This window comes from Anas platyrhynchos, chromosome 5 (assembly GCF_047663525.1).
Source record: "Anas platyrhynchos isolate ZD024472 breed Pekin duck chromosome 5, IASCAAS_PekinDuck_T2T, whole genome shotgun sequence".
In the NCBI taxonomy this organism is placed as follows: Eukaryota; Metazoa; Chordata; class Aves; order Anseriformes; family Anatidae; genus Anas; species Anas platyrhynchos.
In genome coordinates, this window is record NC_092591.1 from 16,197,318 (window position 1) to 16,218,101 (window position 20,784).

A 20,784-nucleotide genomic window follows, 5' to 3' on the forward strand; every position below is an offset into this window, starting at 1 on the left:
CATGGGCTGTAAAAGAGGCAAGTAAAGCCTTGTAGCCATTTGCTTTTGGACACATTCCAAGCAAAGGAATAAGTGTAGATGCATTGTATGACCTCATTTTGATAACAAGGTGAAGATATACCTGTGTAACTGATGTAATATTTCATGTATATAAAAAGATTTGCATATATATTTTACACACATACATGTGTTCAGGAAAACATTTAAATGGATTAGCCAGAAGTCAGCTTAGAATTTTTATGAAGTGCTCTGTAACCACTCATGTTTAGTATCAAGACTTGACACACAGTTGTTGAAGGAAATACTCTATCTTGCTTTAGGCATCCAAAGAATATATTCAGATAGTTCTGGCACCTTCAGTGTTGAAAGGCTTTGCTGTACCCTTAGCTACTGCCCTTAAGTCATCTGCACATCACTAGGTCATACAGCTGGGTAAAGTGCAATCTCCCCTGCCTCCAGATACTCAAATTTGACCTCGTAATAAACAGCAGTACCTTCACAGCTGGTTTGTTAATCGCATTGTGGCATTCGATGTGCTGGCAATGAATAGGATTCCAGGCTGCAAAACCAAAATACAGCAGATTAATCAACAGAGAAAAGGTATTTGTACTCTTTGTGTCTAGTGGTATCAATACAGAACAAGATCCTCTTGTATAAGTACTACATAAATACGAGAGAAGACCTAGCCATTCCTCAGGAAGCCTAATAACTACAATAAACAACCTAAAAAGAAAATAAAAAAGAAAGACATAGACATAACCTTTGTAGGCCCTTCCTCATCTCACAATGTTTTGAATTAATTAATTATTGTTCCCCTCCCAGAGCAGAATAGTAGGAGTAACTCAATACATTGAATAACATTCACAGGCTAAATGAAAACAATTATAATAAAGGAAGAACAGTTTAGCCACAGGAGACTTATTTTTGCAATGACAAGAAGTAAACAACAAAGGTGTGTTCCAGCAGAATCAATTGGATGCCTTATGAAATACCCTGAAGTGAAAAAATGCCATGCAATTGCAGAAAACGTGCAACTCTTTCTGGGATACATTAACAGAAAACTTATATAGAAAAAGATGATTCCAGTCTACCCAGTGCTATTAAGGGTTCAGATGGTATAGTTTAGTTTACAGACCTGGTTCCATGAAACAAGAGATAAAAAGCAGTAAAAGAAAAATGATTTAAAAAAATGTCAAGAAAATCTATCAGCCTTTCAAGAGAAGGCTTTACGTACAAACTTCTATCAGGAACTTCCTAGATGTACTTGAGTTAGTCTAGTGGGTCTTCTAAGGTCTTTTTAAATCCTTCATTTTCATTATTTAAAATGCTGTATTCTGTAAATTTTAAAAATGAACATATGCTACACAACAGGCTGTTTGAAACTGACAGGTTGAGACAAGCAGTTGGGAAAAGTAAGTTCTGAATTGCTGCTGGAGAGTCCCAACCACTGAAGCATAACCCCATCAGCACCTTTAGAGAGTCTGGTAGACAAAGGACTTTGTACTGTCTGCCTTCTCAGCTTCAGCTACACTGCTGAGTTTGTCTAACATTCTCTCTCACTGTATTCAGCCTTGAGAACTTATCCATTATACTGGCTTCACCTGACATCACCTGATTTTTTTTTTTTTTTTGACAGTAACAGCCAGATAAAGAGCCTTAGCAACAGCAGCAGAGATAGAAGCTGGCACAACAAAAGCAATCAAGGCCATAATTGAAAGGAGCATAAGTCAGAACCCTTTTGAGGCAAAGAAAGCAGTTTCACAGACCATTTGGAACGTTGTATTTATTTCTTCTCCTGTTCTGCTTTAGTTAGCATTTGGAGTAACACAACATACTTATTAGCCACAATCACATTTTTTATTTTTCATAGCATCTTTTGAAAACACAGACAAATAGATATTGTATTGATATTCTTACATAATTACCAACTTACAGAACAAAAGTTTTCAAAATACATTTTAAAACTGCAAGCATGTAATTATCACACCATTTACTTTATGTTCATTTTGGCTTATACAAAAAAGCTGCACTGACCTGTGTACTGCAGTCCTCTGTACTCACTGATTGCCCCAGGGGGTTTTAAATTGGGCCAATAGTGAAATAACATTTGTACTGCTGGAGGTTTAACTTGAGATGGTCCATAGGCTATGACATATAGCAAATCCTAAGGAGAGACATGTACAATATGTTTATTTTGCAAGGTAAAAAACACCCTTCAGTATGTATTATTTTCTTTCAGAAAGATACTCGAACAAATAAAATAGTCATTTCATGCCCTACAAATTTTCTTTTGTAACCTCTTACAAGTAGACTAGATTACAAACTTCAACAATATGTTTACAACTGGCCTCTGAGTTGGAATGAAACATCCAAAAGCTATGACCCCACACACACTAACATATAGTGAATGAAGCCTCTGTCTAGCCATGGGGCAACAATCTGTGATATAGCTAAATAACTGGTTCCTTCTCTGATTCACATACTCATAATATTCACTCAGAGTCCTTGGAAAAGTTCAGTCCCACATGAACTGAGAAGACTGGTGGTTATTACAATTTCTGCTACTTGGAGCCATGGCTATGTAGTATGTAGGAAAAAAGGGCTTTGTTCTACAAAAGATAGAGCTGCTTCTGTAAACTAAAAATCAGAGGGACCTTCCTCTCCATAACTCAGGAAGATTGGATATAAAGATCATTTAAGAATTCTTGGCACATAATCAGTCCAATTTTCAAGTCATCTGGTTTTCATTACTATCCAGTAATTTCCACGATGTATATATGATCAGAAACTTACTTTCCATACTTCTTGTTTATATTTCATGAGGCATTCCAATAACTGGCAGTGATACACTAAGAGAGAAAAGAAAGTATAGACATAATACTGAAGTGGAAACTCAAGTTACAGAAGTGATGTAATTAACTAACGGGCTTTGTTTTGACAGTCCAAAACTCTACATTTAATTTAATTACTTCTTATTTAAAAGGGTTTGCTGAAGGATCACTGCCCAGAGAGTTATTACAAAAGACCAGAAATAAAATATTACTAGTCTGTTTCTGTCAAGAAATGCAGTAAGCTGAGAAGCCTTACAATGCTACAGCTCTTTGCAGAGCAACGGAGATCTTTTTCGGATACGTCTCATTTAGGAATATCTGCTAATTCACTTAAAATTTGTCCTTTTGGCACTGTATAAAGCTGTAAATGTGTATCTTGTCATTCATCGTATGGCAGTAATAGAAGTCACACGTGACAGCACACCATTCCTTTGTGTGCCAAGGGGTAGCATGACGTGACACGTCTCATGCACATACAGCAGTGTGGGGTTTCTCCTCACACACACCATCTACCCAGTTAAGTAAAAACATAAAATGGGAGGTAGTTGACTACTATGAAACATGACAGATCCCTCAGGTTAAATTTTGTTTTGGTTTGGTTTTGTGACCCCACTGATTTAACTGGAGTTGCACTGAAGTGAGAGAATGGCATTTATGGTTAGGTACTTCTAATTACAATTAAATTAATGATAGTTCTGTTCTGAGCCTGCAGCCAGCATTACCTGCCATCTTTGAAAAATGGTATCAGTCATGAACTTGGTGGGATATGAATCATAACGTAAGACAAACTTTTACTATGAAATTCTATACTCAAAGTTAATAGCGATTTCCCTCCAACACTGACATTATAAATCAACACTATTTTCTGATGTCAAGCAGAAGAAGACCAGACTCTTCAATCCTGGGTCCAATCCTAATTCTTCACCACAATGAGATCTTATCTACATAATGATGACTTCAAGCATAATGCTCAGAAATACAAGTTTTGACTGAAATCATTTATTTTTTATCCTGCACTAGATTGTGAGATGGATTTTTATATCACTGAACTTTTTTGATTAAGTTTGTCACAGAACTTCATGACTCATAGTTTCACAGAGTATTATACCATACTGCATGTTTACATACCTGGGTTTGATGTGTACTGCATTGCAATCATTAACATTGATGATGCAGATAAATTGACATGTGCTGGAACACCTTCCCTTTTTGAGGAGCCCACTTAAAAGAAAGGGAGAAAAAAAAGATTTTTTAGTGTACAAGGAAAAAATAGGCAAAAAGAGCATAGAACTCTGATTCCAAGTGATGAAAAAAATTCTAAGGTACCATGTAATTAAAAAAATAAACAGAACCATTCTGTATTGGTGGGGGTGAAATCCCTAAGAGAAAAATATGACTAAGAATATGGCATTGCTTCACAAACTGGTCTCTCAGATAAGTGAGATTTCTTCCTCAGAGCTGCATCAACCCAAAAAGGTGATCTTTTGAGGCATTCTCCTTCAGAACCCACAGACTGGTCAGAGCAATTTCAGTCATATAGTCACATGCACCTACTACTTGGATCATAGGAAAGGCGAGGAGAAAGTAGAGGGTAAGGAAACAAGAAACGTAGAAAGCCTGCTGTTGAGGTATACGGATGAAGGATTGGTGCTGGCGGTAGATGGCTGTTGCGTATGGCACAGATTACTTCTCAGGGACCACATGGTATGAATAGCAGTCAGAGATACATACCAGAAAAATCATTCCCCCTTGTTATTGTGAATTGTGCTAAGGATGAACAGTAGCACTGCAGTGCAGCTAAGCTGTTGTAACCTTGACTTCACTCAAAGGGGCTTGAGTTCTTTCTCCTTTGCTACTGCATGGTTAGTATCAACTAGTAATAGTTGAATATGGAACTTGGAATAACCCTGCACAGTGTAGGTGTTTATTTGCAGAACTGTATCATGGCAATATGGCTTTGCAGGCAACCTCCTACACAGAGATGTGGAACGTATCTTCCCCATTCGCATTCTACAGCTCTATCCCAAGCCTGTCTGCCAGCATTTGGGATAGAAGCACATAATTGTAACTAACAGTTCAGTGAGATCCTTTCATCCCTCCCATCTGGCTCTTCAGCTGCTTATACAATCTCTTGCACCCTTCCCTTTCAGTTGATTCCGAGCTGAACACAAGGAAAAGGAAAGGTTCTACACTCGCCTTGTGAAGGGACAGATCATTCCCAGTAGAGAAAGCCTAGGATGTTATTTAAGAACACACATGACTGGAAAAGGGAGACTCTTTTCTGTCTGGTATTTCTCCACATGTCCCAGCATTGCTATGGCTCTCTTTATTACACCTCAACCTTTTTTGAAAGTCATCCACACACAATAGGGCAAAGCATTTATTTATGTTAGCTATGGATCTGGCTCAATCAGTTGTTTTGGAGACTAGTTTTGGAGATGTGAAGATTACCTACATCAGCTCCTCTTTAACAGGTAAGGTCAATGGGGAAAAACACATTTAGTGCAACTTTCTGCTCTTAATCCAAAGAGGACCTTCTTGGAGAAACTTCTCCAAAGAACACTGACCAAAGAAAACCTTACGTGTAAGTTTCCACAAAATCTTAATCTTGAAACACTGGACCACACTTCTTTCTTTGTTCTAAGATTTTCCATGCTCTTCAGTGGCATCACTGGAGATCTTTGTACAAAAATTCATGTTTTTTTCCATAAAGGTCTGCTATGCAGATAAGGAGGAGACATTCTCATAGAATTACAGAATGGCTGATGTTGGAAAAGACCTCTGTAGATCATCTTGTCCAAGCCCCCTGCTCAAAGAAAGGTCAACTAGAACAGGTACTCAGGACTTCGTCCAGCTGCATTTTGAGAATCTGCAGCCTTTCAGACAACCTGTTCCAGTGATCACCCTCACAGTAAAACATCTATTGGGTAAAACTGACTTTAAGCTTAATGTTTTTGTCTGCAGAACATGGTTAAATCTCTCTGCTACTACTGTAAGCCCATCAAGCTTTATCAGGTACAAAGATGGGTACTCAGAACACACTTCAGGATTCATAGTCTTCAGGAATTCTGAAATTACAAAGTCCTATCACACCTTGAGGGCAAAATTAACAAAAGAAAAGAGGAAGCCACTGTCAGATTCAATTTTAATACTTAGGGACCAAAGATGTGCACTACTATCTAGTACAGAAATTAAATGGAAAAAAAGAGAGAAAGAGAAAACCAAAAATTTATCATGGTATCATTACATTGATAAGAGTCATTATTGTACATCCACATTTAGTGCAGATGCAAAAATTATACATGTTGCTATTGCATGTATCACTTCAGCAGCGTTCTGCCCATCAATTCTGTATTCAAGATCCCCTTTACCGGCACGGAAAGTTTTGTTAGTCTGAAAACTGTATTTCTTTACAGAAGTTTATCTTTGCTCTTTAAGTAAAGAAAGAATTCACAGCAATACATCATAATACATACATGTACATATGAAGAATTTCCTTTTGAAAATAGTTCCATGGAATTGTTTTTGTATACATACAGTATATTGGTGTCACATAGCAATTCTATGACAGATCACACTGACTCTTACAGTCTGACATTATAGCAGTGTACCTTTTTTCTGAAACATAACAATACTAGAGTAAGTTCTACTTACAGATAGCCATAGGCAGAAAAGATGTGCTGAGATACTCTATAATATCCTTGTGCAGAAATGGAGGAAAGGTAGCTAATGTTGAAATCATTGTATAGGGTAAAGTACTCAAAATATCATCATTGAGAAAAGGAAGCAAGCATGTAGTAGTGTAAAAAATTGATTGCCCAAGATCTGTTGAATAAAATGAAATACATAATCATTACAATGGAAAAACAATTATGACTATGTACTTTGTACAGATCTATCATAAAAGTTACATTTAAATTCAAATTTTCCCCTCAAAGTATTTCAGAAGCTTAACTCCCATAGTCATACACAAGTGACTTCACCCATCACTGAAGCCCTTCCTAAAAGAGAAGAAAGCAGCTATTCAGCAGCACTTAGTTTGGAAGGAATATGAATACTACAGCCAATAAAATCAACACACCTACATAAAGCAGCCTGCATTTAAGCAAAGGTGTTATTACAATCAGAATTGATAAGTATTCCAGCATGAGAAGGTCTGCTTTTGCAAAAAGCATCCCATACTATCTCTCAACAAAATCAGATTTTGATCTTAATTACCCTTAAGAAAGCTACAAATTGCCTCCCACATAGAAACTAGAGGGAACATCACTGCATTTTGCAAACAGTATGTGATTAAACAGTGGATTTTATTTCCAGGGGAAGCCATTGAGACCAAAAATGCCCAAAACTTAAAAAGAATAAGCCATTTATAAATAGTTTCCAGATTTTTCTAATTAATTACAATATAATGCTTTGGAAGGGATACGTAAGGTATCATGCATTAATTCAATATCCAAATAGAGCAGACAAGTTGCCGTGTAAGTGGCCATTGTGACATCTTACACATGAGGAACTGAGCTGGGACTAATAACCCTCTGAGAAAGACTACAGCACCCAATAAACCCCAGGTTTGAACCTGTATGGTGACTACAATACATCATAAGGCTTTCTGCCTGCGAAAGAGGGATTTCTTTTGTCACTGACTCCCTCTGCAACCTCAAGGTGTATCACACAGGTCTTCACCCTCATCTGTATAACTAGGATGATTTAAAACTGCCTTTTAAAGTTCTCAAAGATCTGTAGCTGTAGATGTAAACATCATGAGTCATAATATGAAGTTAACACTTCATTCTAGTCTCTGTGCAACAACTAGACCCTTAATGCCAGAGACCATTTGCTCTTGCAATACATATTTGTCACCGAAGTATTGACAATTTTGTATAGGCTGACAGGACCCAAGCTGAGGAGCATCTAGTGCACCAGTTGTACTTACCCAACCAATACAGACTGTTCAGATTAAAAAAGAAAGAAAGAAAAAAAAACACACACACATACATATATATTTTAGTCAAATTCTACGCTGAGGGCGAAATAAATAACAAGTTCCACAGCAAAATGTAATTCTTTGTACACAGAACCATAGGAAATAGCAGGTGACCTTCCCCTGCCCCAAGCATGAGTCAACCAATTATTTCTGGCAGACGTTTATCTATCCTGTTCTTAGAAATCTGCAAGACAAAATTTTACTCGTTCATCTGGCAATTCTTAATGTTTAACCATCTTTACTGTAAAACCATTTTTTAAAATTTTCTTTGCTGCAATTCAAGCCCATTACTCCTTATCCTGACGCTAAACACAAATAGTTTGTTTATTTCTCCTTGCAGCAATCTTTACATGTTTGTAATCATGTCTCCCTTCAGTTTTCTTTAAGCTAAACAATGTTCTTTCAGTTTTTCCTCACTCTTCACAGAATCTAGACCTCTGATCGTTTTTGTTTCTTTTTCCTGGACTCCTCCCAAAAGGTCCATGCCTTTCTTGAGACCAGATGGACAAATCTGAAAACTGTACTCCAGCTGACGTCTTGCTAGGGCTATTAAACTAAATAAATAAAAAATGCTTTGGGTGTCTAATAAAGCATGTGTTTACATATTGTTAGGATAATATTAATACATTAGTGAGTTATGGTCAGACTCAGATCTGCTGTAACACCCAAATCTTTTTGCAGTATGACTTTCAAGCTATTACTTCCCTCATTTAATTTCTTTATTTGATTTCTCTTGCTTAATATTTTACACTTCTTCTTTGAAGAGCCTTCAAAACAGAATGCAATTTGCCAAGATTATTCTGAATCAAATCTCATATAAGAGACATGCTATTCACCATCTTGATATCCCCTGTAAATTGTCATCTTCTCTCACTTCTATCAGCCAAGTAAAAATTTAAAATATTTAATAACACTAGATGCAACACAGATTCCTGTAAAATTCCCTCTTGGTATACCTTCCAACTGACATGAAACATTAGTAATTGCTCCTGGAGTGTTTTCCTCACTAAAGTGGTGACCGTATGTCCCAGTTTGCCCACCAGGATGTCAAGTAACAAAAGCCTGCCTAAGGACAAGAAAACCACAGCAGGAGAACCACTGTCCTGCCATAAAACAAAATTATGTTTGTTCAGTGTTATTTGTTCTTCACAAGTCTCCATTGGTTGTTAATTACCACCATGTTATCTACTTAGAAAAAGATTGCTTTGATAATTAACTTCAATTTCTGGAAAAAGTCAACAGGTCTATAATTTGCCAAGAGTGCTTTTTTTCCAAAAATCATAACATTTCTTTGTGCAGCAACTTTGATTCAAAACATGCTGCTGCCAACTCAGAAGAAAATCAGCATTTAACAGAATTTCCTGCTATAGAATTTAGCAGTGTATGTGATTGATGACAATACTTCCTATACTGAACTATATACACTGATATAATTTCATCTTGATGCAATACACCCTGATACCATGGTGAAAATTAATATTTGACTTTTACCACATGAGAAAAATACTCAGCTCCTATACCCCGGTATGAAAAGCCAGAGACTAACAAACCAGACATTTGCAGAACTTGAGAATAAAACAATATAAACACAACACAGTCACAAAAATCTAGTGCTGAACCAATTCAAAACATACGATAATACTGCTTTTCAGCAAGTTAGACAGAGATATTGCTACCTTTCTACCCTGGAATATTTTAAAGCCATCTCTAGAGCCATAGTTTTTCTTCAATCAAATATATCTTATGTTCTATTCAGAGATGGACCTTCACCAAAACACTAAATCTGCATATTCCTTATCGGACATGTATACACTTCCAAGCAATGCATGCCTCTTTAGAGAGCCACCCTAAAAGGACCAGTTTGAAGATATCCCAGCAGATCCAAATTCAAGTTCCAGATAGTTTTTTTTTTTGACCCATTTGTTACACATCACAAAATATCACTGAAAATCAGACAGCTTCAGAATTCAAAACCAAATCCACAGTTCAAAATAAATAAATAAATAATCTTTTATTTTAAAAAGACAAACCAAACACTTGGATATAAACATCCCGGTAATTTGAAATCCAGATCCAGGTCAGTTTAGGCCCATCTCTTCTACTGCATTTATGCATCATTCATGGATTCACGGCACTGAAGTTAAGCGTACTGAAGGGTTCAAGGGCCTGCTTACCATGTTGACCATGTTGTAGCAAAGGAACTAGATCCAGCAGTGTCACCAGTGTCACGTAAAGTCCTTGATAGTCCAAAGATGGGTAGTCTGATAACTGAGCATCACGACTTTGCTGGCCACGTTCAGATGGAGCATCTCGCAGGACGCTGTAAAGGAGGGAGCGAGTAACAGTAGGGTTGATGGAACTGACCTGTGGTCTTAGAGATGGGGTGAGTGGGAATGGCACAGGAAAAAGACACATGGTCATGGGCACTGTCAAATTGGAGGCATCTTGATTCTCCTTCTTCCCTGTGCGGGACAAAATGCTGTTGGGGGGACAAAGAAAAAAAAGAGACAACAAAGACACAAAGAACAGCACATTACATTGAAATGACACTATAAAACAAATAATAAAACACCAGATACATCCCACATAAGATGCAATTGCTACCAAAACCAGTGTGTCTACAAATCTAGCAACCATTCATTTTCATGCTTCAAGATATAAGAATTAAAAATTGACATCTATGGAAATTTTCATTGCATCTCATGTGTTATCTGGTTCATAAGGAGCAAAAATATAAAAATGCATGTTTCAGTGCCCTACCCATGTTTCACAGTTAAGAAAAATTCTAGGTATTAAAAGTGTTCACTACAGAAAAATAGCTGTATCAAAACAGATCGCTATTTTGCACTGAGAATATTTTGAGGATTTTGAGTGTTCCCCCCCCCACCATGAAATCTTTGAGCCAACTAACTGAAAACATGTAAAATATAGGTGTGGCACTTGCAGAAACATGTTTTAGCAAAGAATAAACATGTGTGTTTGTTAAGATAGTCTTAAAAATCACATGTTTATTGCATTAAAATAATGTCTATGTATTTTATGATACTGTTTCATGACCACTCAGTCAGTATCATTTGAGATAATGAAGTTTAAACAGGCACATGGATTTAGAAATAATATAATATTTCTAAAATGTTAACTAAACTACATTTCAAAAAGTTGTAAAATAATATATAGTAGATGGTCTTTAGCATATGTTTGTGAGCTAATGATAATGGTTGTTTATGTGTTTTTAATTTTGCTCATGTTTAGGGAAGAAACATTTTACTTTACAAATACAAACACTTCTTGGGTAAATAGTTACCTTCAAAATCTAAGGGCTAAGCAAGCAAGACCAATTACGTAACTGCAGATCAGACAGTATGTTACCATACATTCCTGCTGCTACTTACGTTATTATTCAACAAAACTCACTATAAACTAAAGGAGAGATAATTTCAAAAAATAAAAAGGATTTAGTGGGAATCAAAATAGAGGCTATACGTCAACCACCTTGTTATGTTGTTTTAAGAATGTTGTAAACATGGTTGTAAGCATGTTAATTTAATTTTCTAATAAAGAAAAATTAAAAACTACTTTAAGTAGATATATATTGTCACTTAAGCAGTGCTGTATTTTAGTTATCAGGCAATTATAGTGTTAGCCCATAATCTTAATATGTGCCTATAGTACAACTTTAAATATATTAAACCACACACAATGTTGTTTGTTTTTTTAAGCACATTTCGTATCTCTCAGCAATTAGGATTTCCAAAAGTGATTTCTGTTGGTTTAACTCCACTCCCAAAGTCAGCATTAAAACTGTTAAGACAAGTGAGTGGGATTAAAATTTCCACTGACTAATGAAGAGCAGAGCTACGTCAAGAGGGAGCACTTCTGGAAATCTCAGTCCTCTTTACCAGTATAGACATCCCTGCCATATAACCACCTTAGCAAAGATACACCTGTGTCAATGCAACAACTCACACAAGTAAGCTAAACTCATGCCAAGGTGCTTATAAGAGGAGGTGCCATTCATTTACCAAATATATAAAACACTTTCACTGGTACAGTCTTATGCCAAGTGGCTACTACAAGGCAGATCTCATATCACACTTTCAGTCAGAGATTACAGTCAAATTGTCTGTTTTAAGATTTTTTTTTTTTTTAATTATTATTACACCTTATGTATTTGGCAGATTATTTTGGTTTCTGTTACCCAATGTCCAGTACAAGAAGAGTGATGACTGTTGTTACAGTGTTTATGAAATCGTATCACGAAATCACACAAGATCTAATATGATTTTAAAAAACAAATGACCAGAGTGCTGATTCTTCTTTTTCATATTAACTTTTAATTTGCTTGACGTTTATTTGCCATACTCTGCAGCTCTTGCTTATAGATGTGAAGATACTAAATCTTATTCCATCTCTGTCTTCTAACAGATTTTACCAATTATCCATCCCTTTACTTGCCAACACATCACTTCAAATACCCTTACTTCCAGAAAGAACATTATTGTATTATTTAATCCTTGCTTTGAAAAGTGTAAGGCAGTGATGCAAAGCCTGTACTATAGGCTTCCCTTCTATTCTGACATGGAGCTATTGCCCATCTGATTAGAAACCAAGGCACATATTCTTATATGTTGACAATGGCATCTTTCTGTTCACTTCAGGAACAGAAGTGAGACCAAATTCCAGCTCCAATCATGCCAAATATAGGGATAAAATAATATTAAACTTTCAGACAATACGTTATAATGGCAATAAATCAGAGTCAAAGCTGAAAATCTAGGAAGTCCCCCTAAGACCATGATCCAATATTTATAGTTTGTTCCTGTTTCTGCTCAAAGCACGTGCTGAGAACCTGATCATGACTCTATACTGAACTTGCCTCATGACGTGCATGAAAGCCATCAGGGCTTGTTTCAAGATTTGTACACCTTTCCTATCTATTTATCTCAAAATTACCATCTTCCAGGAAAGATTTCCTAAAATGTCTACAGGAGAATTGCATCTCACCAAGGCAGCAAAACAAGCTTGATCATTAATTAGGTAGTGGCATTTATAACTATCCCTTATGTAAAACATTTTACTTAGAAGTACATGTGGAGACCTTTCTCCAAGAAAATGTGAAAGAATGAGCTGTTCTGCAATATGTTTAAGTCTTAGATCACTCCTCAGATGAGGGGGAAAAAAATACTGAAAATGAGCAGGGCATGAAACAAATTCATGCTGTAATGTAAAGGAATGTTTTTGCTCAAAGAGAAAATTAAGAACTAAATGAATCAATGTGCTATGCATCGTGTATGGTGATTTTATGTAATGTTTGTTCATAGAAATAAGGAATTGATTTTTTTCAGTCATTCCACATCTGATCCCCCCACCCCAAGCATGTGATATATTGAGGCTACATACAGAGCAAAGGAACAAATTAATCCCTTGCGTGATCCAACTATAGCTAGCAGAATGACACCAGATATGAATGTGATCCAAAACAGTGGGCATACCCTACTGAAAAGAACACATTCAACATTCCCATTACATGGAAAGTTAAAAAGTATCATAAGTAGTAAATGCTACACCTGTAAAACCCGATCATCATATGGAATTTCTGTGACTATACGTTACTCCTTTGGGGAGTATACATTACTCCTTTAACTACGTATGTTCATCAAGAAACACTTATCCTAAGAATTCAGCTGCAATAAGAGTACGCATCAAACTGGAAAATATTTTTTTAAGTTATTTTGAAATAGAAGATGATCCCAAGCAGCCTATTCTGAAGGCCAGATCCGAATCTCTCAAAATCAATGGGTGTTTTTGCTATTGTTTGATCAGTATTCTTTGATCAGTCCAAAATCATTTCACATGTTCTGTCTTAAACTGGAAAGGTTATTCTCCATCACGTACTTCTATCACTGATGCTAAAACTTACGCAATGGAGTCTCAGTGTAGGAGGCAGAAAGAAGACTCAGCATGCAGAATGTTCAAAGAAATGTTTGATCAGACTCTTCAGAAAGACAAGTTCTTAACCAGTCTGTTTAGTTTTAGGGTAAATCTTACAGAGATCTGCATACAGTGGGTGGGAGTTTCCTTCTTTCCATCTGCCACACTAAATACAGGGTATGTTTTGTTTTGCTTTTTTATCCAGCTTCTTTCTTAGTATCAGCAAGCGTATAAACTTGTATTGGTTCAACCATAGCATTAAGGCTTTGCCCACAGTTCAAATTCCCCAGTCACCAGGATCTGACCTGGCTGAGGTATCAGAATGCAGGCCACTTAATAAATTTAGATCAAAGTCCTGGCTGCAATTTCTGGAATCCTTCTAGCGCTGATGCTGATCAGATCCAAGATCGGAAAGGACAAAGCCATTTGTGAACTGTGTAAATCTATGTACAACATATGAACAGCGTTTCTGCCCCATGAGGTTCAGCATCATCTATGCAGGATTTTGGTTCAGTCCCATTCCAAGCACAAGTTAAAGAAGTGGAGCCAAGCAGTTGTACAACTGCTACCCTGATTCTGATCTGCTCTCATAGCTGGTAACTATCAAGCTTCTTCAACAAGCCCAGAAACATCACTGTCAATGGAGTGTGAAGAATTTGTCACACAGGACATGTCGGCTGTACTGTTTCAGAAGATTAAGGCAGCAGGGTGGTATGGAGATACTTTTTTAGTTTCTAAATCTACCCTGTCTCAATTGACTTCTGCCCAGAAAGAAATGGATCTCATCGTAGCTAACACTTGGTAGTTACAGTGAGGAGAGAAGAGAGAAAATGTCCAGAATTAAGCTGTTAGAAGCAAGAAAGTCAGACTTGCAGGCTCACAATATTTAAGCAGAGGCTGTTTTAAGTAAGAGCCTTCCTTAAATGCGATTTAAATGTTTTTCTTGTACAAAATAATCCATTAAAACACCCTGATTTGGGAACAAAACCCTATTTCAGAGTTCTTTTCAAGGACTCTTTGAATGCTTTTTCACCACTGTTACAGTGTAATGATACAAAAATTCATTTTTTTTTAATCTTTAAAAAAAAAAAAAAAAGCCCTTGTGGCTGTCACAGTTTTATTCAACACTCTCAATGACAAGGCAAACAAATTTAAGTGGTTAAACAATTCCACTCTTGAAATTTTCAGAAGTTAGTATAAGTGCTGGGTTTCTTTGTTTGTCTGGTTCTAGGTTTTGTTGTTTCTGTTGTTGTTTTGTGTTTTTAAGATAGCAGTACAACAGCTATTCCACTGACAGTGAGTGTTTTTGTCTGTGTCTTCTCATAAACAGGGTCACGAATCTTATTGCATTACATTGGCATTAAATGAATGTTAGAACAAACTACTGAAATTCTTTCAAGTTTAAACTTGCTTCTCCACTTGTATGCATCATAAGAGTATGTGTACAAATATATAGTTAATTGTATTTTATTAATGTTTCTTTATCAAATAAGGCAAATGCTGTTTTTCCAAACTAGCTTCTGACAACCTTCCTAGGTATAAATTAGGAAGCTATACAGAGAAATGCAGCCTTAACTGTATTTTTCTGGATATAAGAACTAATACCAATCAAAAACTAACAGACAAAAATCATATCTTCACTGTCAAAAGCCACTTTAAAACCAATTTGAAAATTAAATTTGAAAACAACCAGGTAGGCACTATGGAAAAAAGCAGCATATGTATCCCTAATTGAGCCTCACATTTTTTCACATCTTTTTAGAAAGACAAGAGGCAGTATTTCCTATTCAAAATGTATTCTCTAATCATATGGTATTTAGCACTATATATCATCACTAAATACTAGACTAGATCAAACCCCTGGGTCAGAGCAATCCTGGTCTGTTTTTCCACCCATATCCAGATTTGTATACAAACTTCATGTCTGTTCATATTGTTATAAGGGACTGAACCAGAACCCAAACCTGGAAACCAGCTGAACAATGGCACAGTCAGAACCTAGTCCTGCTTTTCTGGCTCATTACTCTACAATCCCAAAGCACCAGGACTGTCAAGGAGGCCATAAGTATATACTTCTACAAATCTGCAGGTCACTAACTCCTTTCCTTACAGGTTCAGCATATTTGTGCATTCACCTAAGTCTTAGGAGGGCCAAGCAAATGTGTAATCAACCAAGTTTATTTTAGAATCAGCCACTCAATAAGCAGCTCAACTGGGCAAATTGGGCAACAGCCACTGAAGAGATGAATTTATACCTTTCGTTTCTTCAATTATGCTCTGACTTTCTGGTTGAGCATTGACCCATTAAATACTGCAACCAATTCAAAGTAAATGAATACCCCCTACACTTCTTTAGGTTTTTTTTTTTTTCTTCAACAGCATAAGTTAAAACTTACCTCAATAGTGTCTGAGAAAAGTATTTCAAAGTATTTGCAATGTCAGTTCCAGAGGGCACAGGGTAAATGTTGTGGAGAACCCGGTTGTGGTATTCCTGAAGGTAACGGATTTTGGAAGCAACTACATAGAAGACAAAAAACAAACACAGAAACTTGCATTTAGCTTTCTGCACATGTTAAGGGGATCATGTCTGTTCCTACCATTCTTGATTTTTCTTTTTAGATTTTAGATTTAAGAATTAAACTGTAAAAAACTTTCTACTCTTTTTAACTGAACATCCCAGTGCACAGGTGCTAAGGGAAAGGCAAGGAAGACAGCGAATGTCTGCATCTGTTTTAGACTGTCTTTGTGCTAGCAAATGAAAAAAATAAAAATAAAAACTGCACATCTTTGTGTCTCCAAAGATGTCAAGATTCATTATAAAAAAGTGACTCACTGGATCACAGGAGGTTCATGTATTTCTGTAGCCAAAGCAGAGATAAAAGCTAAGACAGCAAGAGCTTATATAATTTACTTCATACCATAAATTTACTTTATGCAATGAATAGTGGATATGAAAAGATCTGTGCTCTTTATTTAAGTGTCTTAGGAAGACTGATCAAGTAGGTGAGGGGATTTCAAAGAGCTGGAGAAGCTCTACAACTTTTCTGAGACTACTTGTTTTAGAAATAGCATTCTCAATTTCCAACAAAGATCCCTGTTTAGTATTGGAAGAATGATTACCCACCATAGTAGTGATGCCTGACATTGCCTACTTGGCACAAGCCAGTCTCATGCTGAGATAATCGAGCACACTCAGAACTCTTTTCTGCTCTACTTAAGACTAACCAACTGCACTGGGAAACCCAGCCTTCCAGCACTCGATTGCCCTAACCTGATCAGCCTTTCTCCCCGGTTTCCAGCTGTACTGACCATACCCTTGCAAATTCTGCAGGAAGTGAAGCTTCTACAGACAAACGTCTCCTTCACACTACTTCCCTGCTTCATCACAGGGAGAAAGCCCATCACAGGACTGAATAGAGCTGGATCCTAATAGAAAATAGCAAGTAAACTAGGGAGACTACCATACATAATACATATGCAAAAGTAATAAGATTGCTTATGAATCCTTAGTTTATTTCTCCCCACTTTTAAGCATTTTACCTTAAAAACTTATTATTTTAAGGTGTCATCAAGTGATTTTAATTATACTTCACTTCTCTTCTCTTCCCAGAAAACCAGAAGACAAAGTTTTGTCCTGTGGGCACATGCTGTCTCAGAGTAGCTATGAGTAAGATCAGAACCCCCCAAATGACCACACAGGCCTGGGGCACATGAACAGTGGTTTGCAGTACGTTACCCACGTCTCTAGAAGACCAGTCAGAACTAGCTTCCTGTAAGACTCCAAAACTGCTGGGATAATAACATCTGAACATCAGGGGTTTCACTCCAGATTACAGGTGAAGTTTATTTCAGCCTGCTTTTCCTCATCTCATGCTTCATTCTTTCTGCCCACTATCTCAGTTCTGATCCCCACAGTGCAGGTCAGTTTTGTGGTTTTTTTTTTTTTCAAAGGTAACTATATATCTTTTACTATGGTGAAGGTATCTATAATCTAGTCTAGGTTTGGTTTTAATAATTTTTTCATAAATGTATTTTGTGACATTATCTTTGCTTGCTAGGGAAAAAGACCACGAAGCCAGGCATATTTGCAAGGAAACAGATCATGTATCTTAAAACCCAACACAGAAAAATTCACAGCAAGATGCACAGTTTACTGTGGCTGCCATGGTCTGCTGCCAGAAATGTGTAAATGAATTGGATTAGCTAAATGCTAAAGATGACGTCAGAATTCAGGTCGATAGGTATTTCAAAAAACTGTCCACCTCCCTAGGGCCACTTTCTTTCAATAAAACATATAGGAAATCTAGAATTACCTTTTTCGCATAAAGAATTAAATCTGTTTTTTTCTATTACTCAGCACTGTCACACAATTATGTAAGCTAAAATAACAAAGCAGAAAGACTTAGTTACTAGTTAGAAAGTCTAAATATTAACATTAGCTTTAGGCTCGAGGCTTTGGCCTCACCTCCCAGAGCTGCCCAGAACACTGTCCATTTCAGCACAGCGTGCCAGAACACTAAGACGCTTCTGAAAGGAGGCCCCAGAGCAAAACTCAGGGAGCCCCGAAGATACAGAAGTATGTCAACAGCCTGATTTTCTAAGTTTCTGAGCACCCAGAGATACACTTTAAAATGCAGAATCATTCTGTGGAAATACTTCCTTTGCCACTGTTATAGGATCATCATATAAAGAAGGAAAAAAAAAAAAAAAAGAAAAAAAAAAGGAAAAAAAAAGAAAAAAAAAAGATTATTCTATGATGTTTTGCTAGGTATCACTCTAGTATCTACACAGACCTAACTGAACTTCCTAGCCCCCATGCAAGCATTTACCAAAATCAAGAGTGAAACCATTACGAGTCTGTAAAAATGGTTTCTGATTGCTCTCTGTCCTGGAGAAGAACACAGTGGGCATCAGGCCTTCCCAGGCCATTACTTACCACAATTAAATGCTAGTTACTGTCATTTAAGGTGAAAAGAACTAACATTTCTCTTTTGATACAAAGAACACCTCAGGCATGCTGTGGAGATGAGTCAAATGATGACAGCCACTGTCAATATTTCTTAGTATGAAATACAAAATGTGTGTGGTCACAAAGAAGGGAAGCTTCTCAAGACGATTTCCCACATTGCCACCATTTTACCTGCTTTTCATACAACCTGCCAAAGTGCCGTGGGGTGGCCATGGATTCACGTTTAGACCAGTGCCTTTTTGCTCTTCTGAATTGACTGGTCTGTTTCCTCATTCGCAGTGTTTTGCTCTTGGTAAATTCAGATACATTGTAACTTGTGGCTCCTTTTTGAGACATTCTGGTTCTCAGCTGTCAGTCAATCACGGCAGAAGCAACAGCAGCAACAGTTGGAGTTTGAAGGTTTGCCTGACAGTGATGCGCGTACACCAACATAATCCTTGTTGGAGACCATTTGTCAAAAATTGCAGGTGAGTGAATCTTAACATTATATAGAGAGAAAGACATCTGGTAATGCCATAATAACTAGTCAGGGGAACAACCCTGGTAAACAAAATACAGAAGTTATAATGCACAGGGTATTTCCACTAACTGAATACTCTACCTCGAGGCACCATGAAAAAGCATTAGGAAGAAGAAAGATCTGCAATCTGGATCCCAAAGAAATCTTAAAACAAAGAGCAACACTGATGTGGCAGAGCCAAGACGCAGTCTCCAGAACAGTACAAGGGGATGGAAAGGAAAGATAGGGAAAAATATGAGAGAGAAGCTCAAATAGAGCAGACCAAAGACATCGGGAATGGAGGAACAGAAGGCAAAACAGAAAAGAAGAAAAACGGCAGAGACAGTGGTAGGACAAGGGGCAGCAGAAATCCCCCCACAGGGCAATGTGAGAGAGGCATAATTAGAAGGAAAGGACACAAGTTCAGAACTCAGGTGGGAGGAAGGCAGCGCAGAGCGGTGCAGATCTGAGCGCTGCACACCTCGGGGCTGCTGCACGGCCACAACATTGCCCGTCCTTTAATTGCGAGGCCAGCAACACATCCCTACGGCAACAAACCAGCATCCACGCAACACTTGAACAGCACCACCATCCATCACGGTAAACAAGCGGCAAGCCCTAAAGGACAAAACACAAGCATCTTCCTCCTTAGAGCAGCTCAGCACCGGCTTGCAGGAGCGCCAGGACGCCTCCGGTGACCCGAGGAGCCGGCAGCAGGACGGAGGGCACCGAGCCCGGCACCGAGCCCGGCTCCTGGCGGCGCGGCCACCGGCAGCCCCGCACCGGTTGCCACCAGGACCGGCGGCGGCGGGGGGGCAGAGGCCCGGCCGCGCCTCGCCAACATGGTGGCTAGGAAAGAGCCAGAAAAGCGGCACCCCCCTAATTATAAAAAAAAACACCTCTCCCCCTGGCTGCTGCCGGGATGCCCACCACGGCGGGGGGAGGCCGGGCAGCACCCCCCGCTCCCCCCCGCTGCCCGGCCCCCGGCCCCCCGGCCCCGCCACTCACACTGCTCCGCCTTGGTGGACATGCTGCCGCCGGGGGGGCCCCGCTCGGCCCCCCGCACCTCCCTGCCCCCGGCTGCAGCTCCCCGGCTCCGAGCCGGGCTGGGGCTGGAGCCGCTGCCGCAGGGCTGCGGGGCGGGGAGCGGCGGCGGGCGGAGCCGGGGCGGGAGCGGGGCCTTAAAGGAGGCGAGGGATGCAGCCGCCTCCCCCCGCCCTGAGGCACCTGAAGCGGGGAACGCTGTCCCAAAGGGGCTGGGGGTGCTGAGGAGCCCCCCCGGGAAGCGGCAGGGTGTCCCCGCAGGGCTCTGAGGGCGCCGCAGAGCCCTGAGGTGGCCGCGGGTGGCGGCGACGTGGCAGGGATTTGTTCGTGAGGCTGTGCATGGTGCTCAATAAATACGGCGTTAATCGGGGATGTTGTTTCTTGGCTGGTTCCCCTCCCTTCGGGCTGTCACGGCGCATCTCGGGATGTGCGCCCGGCTTGTTTTCCTCGTTTGTTTCCATAGCGCGCCCGGCATCTTGGGGACAGTGGTGCGCCTGGCTTCCCTTCGCCAAGGAGCTGGGGCTGA

General features: G+C 38.8%; 1 protein-coding gene across 8 annotated transcripts in view; it reads right to left on the reverse strand.

Annotated features, from left to right (window-relative positions):
• Positions 1-20,380, reverse strand: part of UNC79 (unc-79 homolog, NALCN channel complex subunit) — a 103,215-nt gene extending 82,835 nt beyond the window's left edge. For 5 of the 8 annotated variants that reach the window (XM_072038355.1, XM_038180304.2, XM_038180307.2 and 2 more), the window contains exons 1-8: positions 20,223-20,380; positions 16,143-16,263; positions 9,990-10,294; positions 6,486-6,656; positions 3,960-4,052; positions 2,794-2,849; positions 2,035-2,164; positions 495-559 (exon numbers count right to left, since the gene is read on the reverse strand). In XM_072038355.1, the coding sequence (XP_071894456.1) occupies positions 495-559; positions 2,035-2,164; positions 2,794-2,849; positions 3,960-4,052; positions 6,486-6,656; positions 9,990-10,294; positions 16,143-16,263; positions 20,223-20,244 (963 nt within the window). In that variant the 5' untranslated portion in view covers positions 20,245-20,380. Of the gene's footprint in view, positions 1-494; positions 560-2,034; positions 2,165-2,793; positions 2,850-3,959; positions 4,053-6,485; positions 6,657-9,989; positions 10,295-16,142; positions 16,264-20,222 lie in introns of those variants that run through there. The other 3 variants (XM_038180308.2, XM_072038357.1, XM_038180309.2) reach the window with 3 other exon arrangements.
• Between the last annotated feature and the right edge of the window lie 404 nt (positions 20,381-20,784).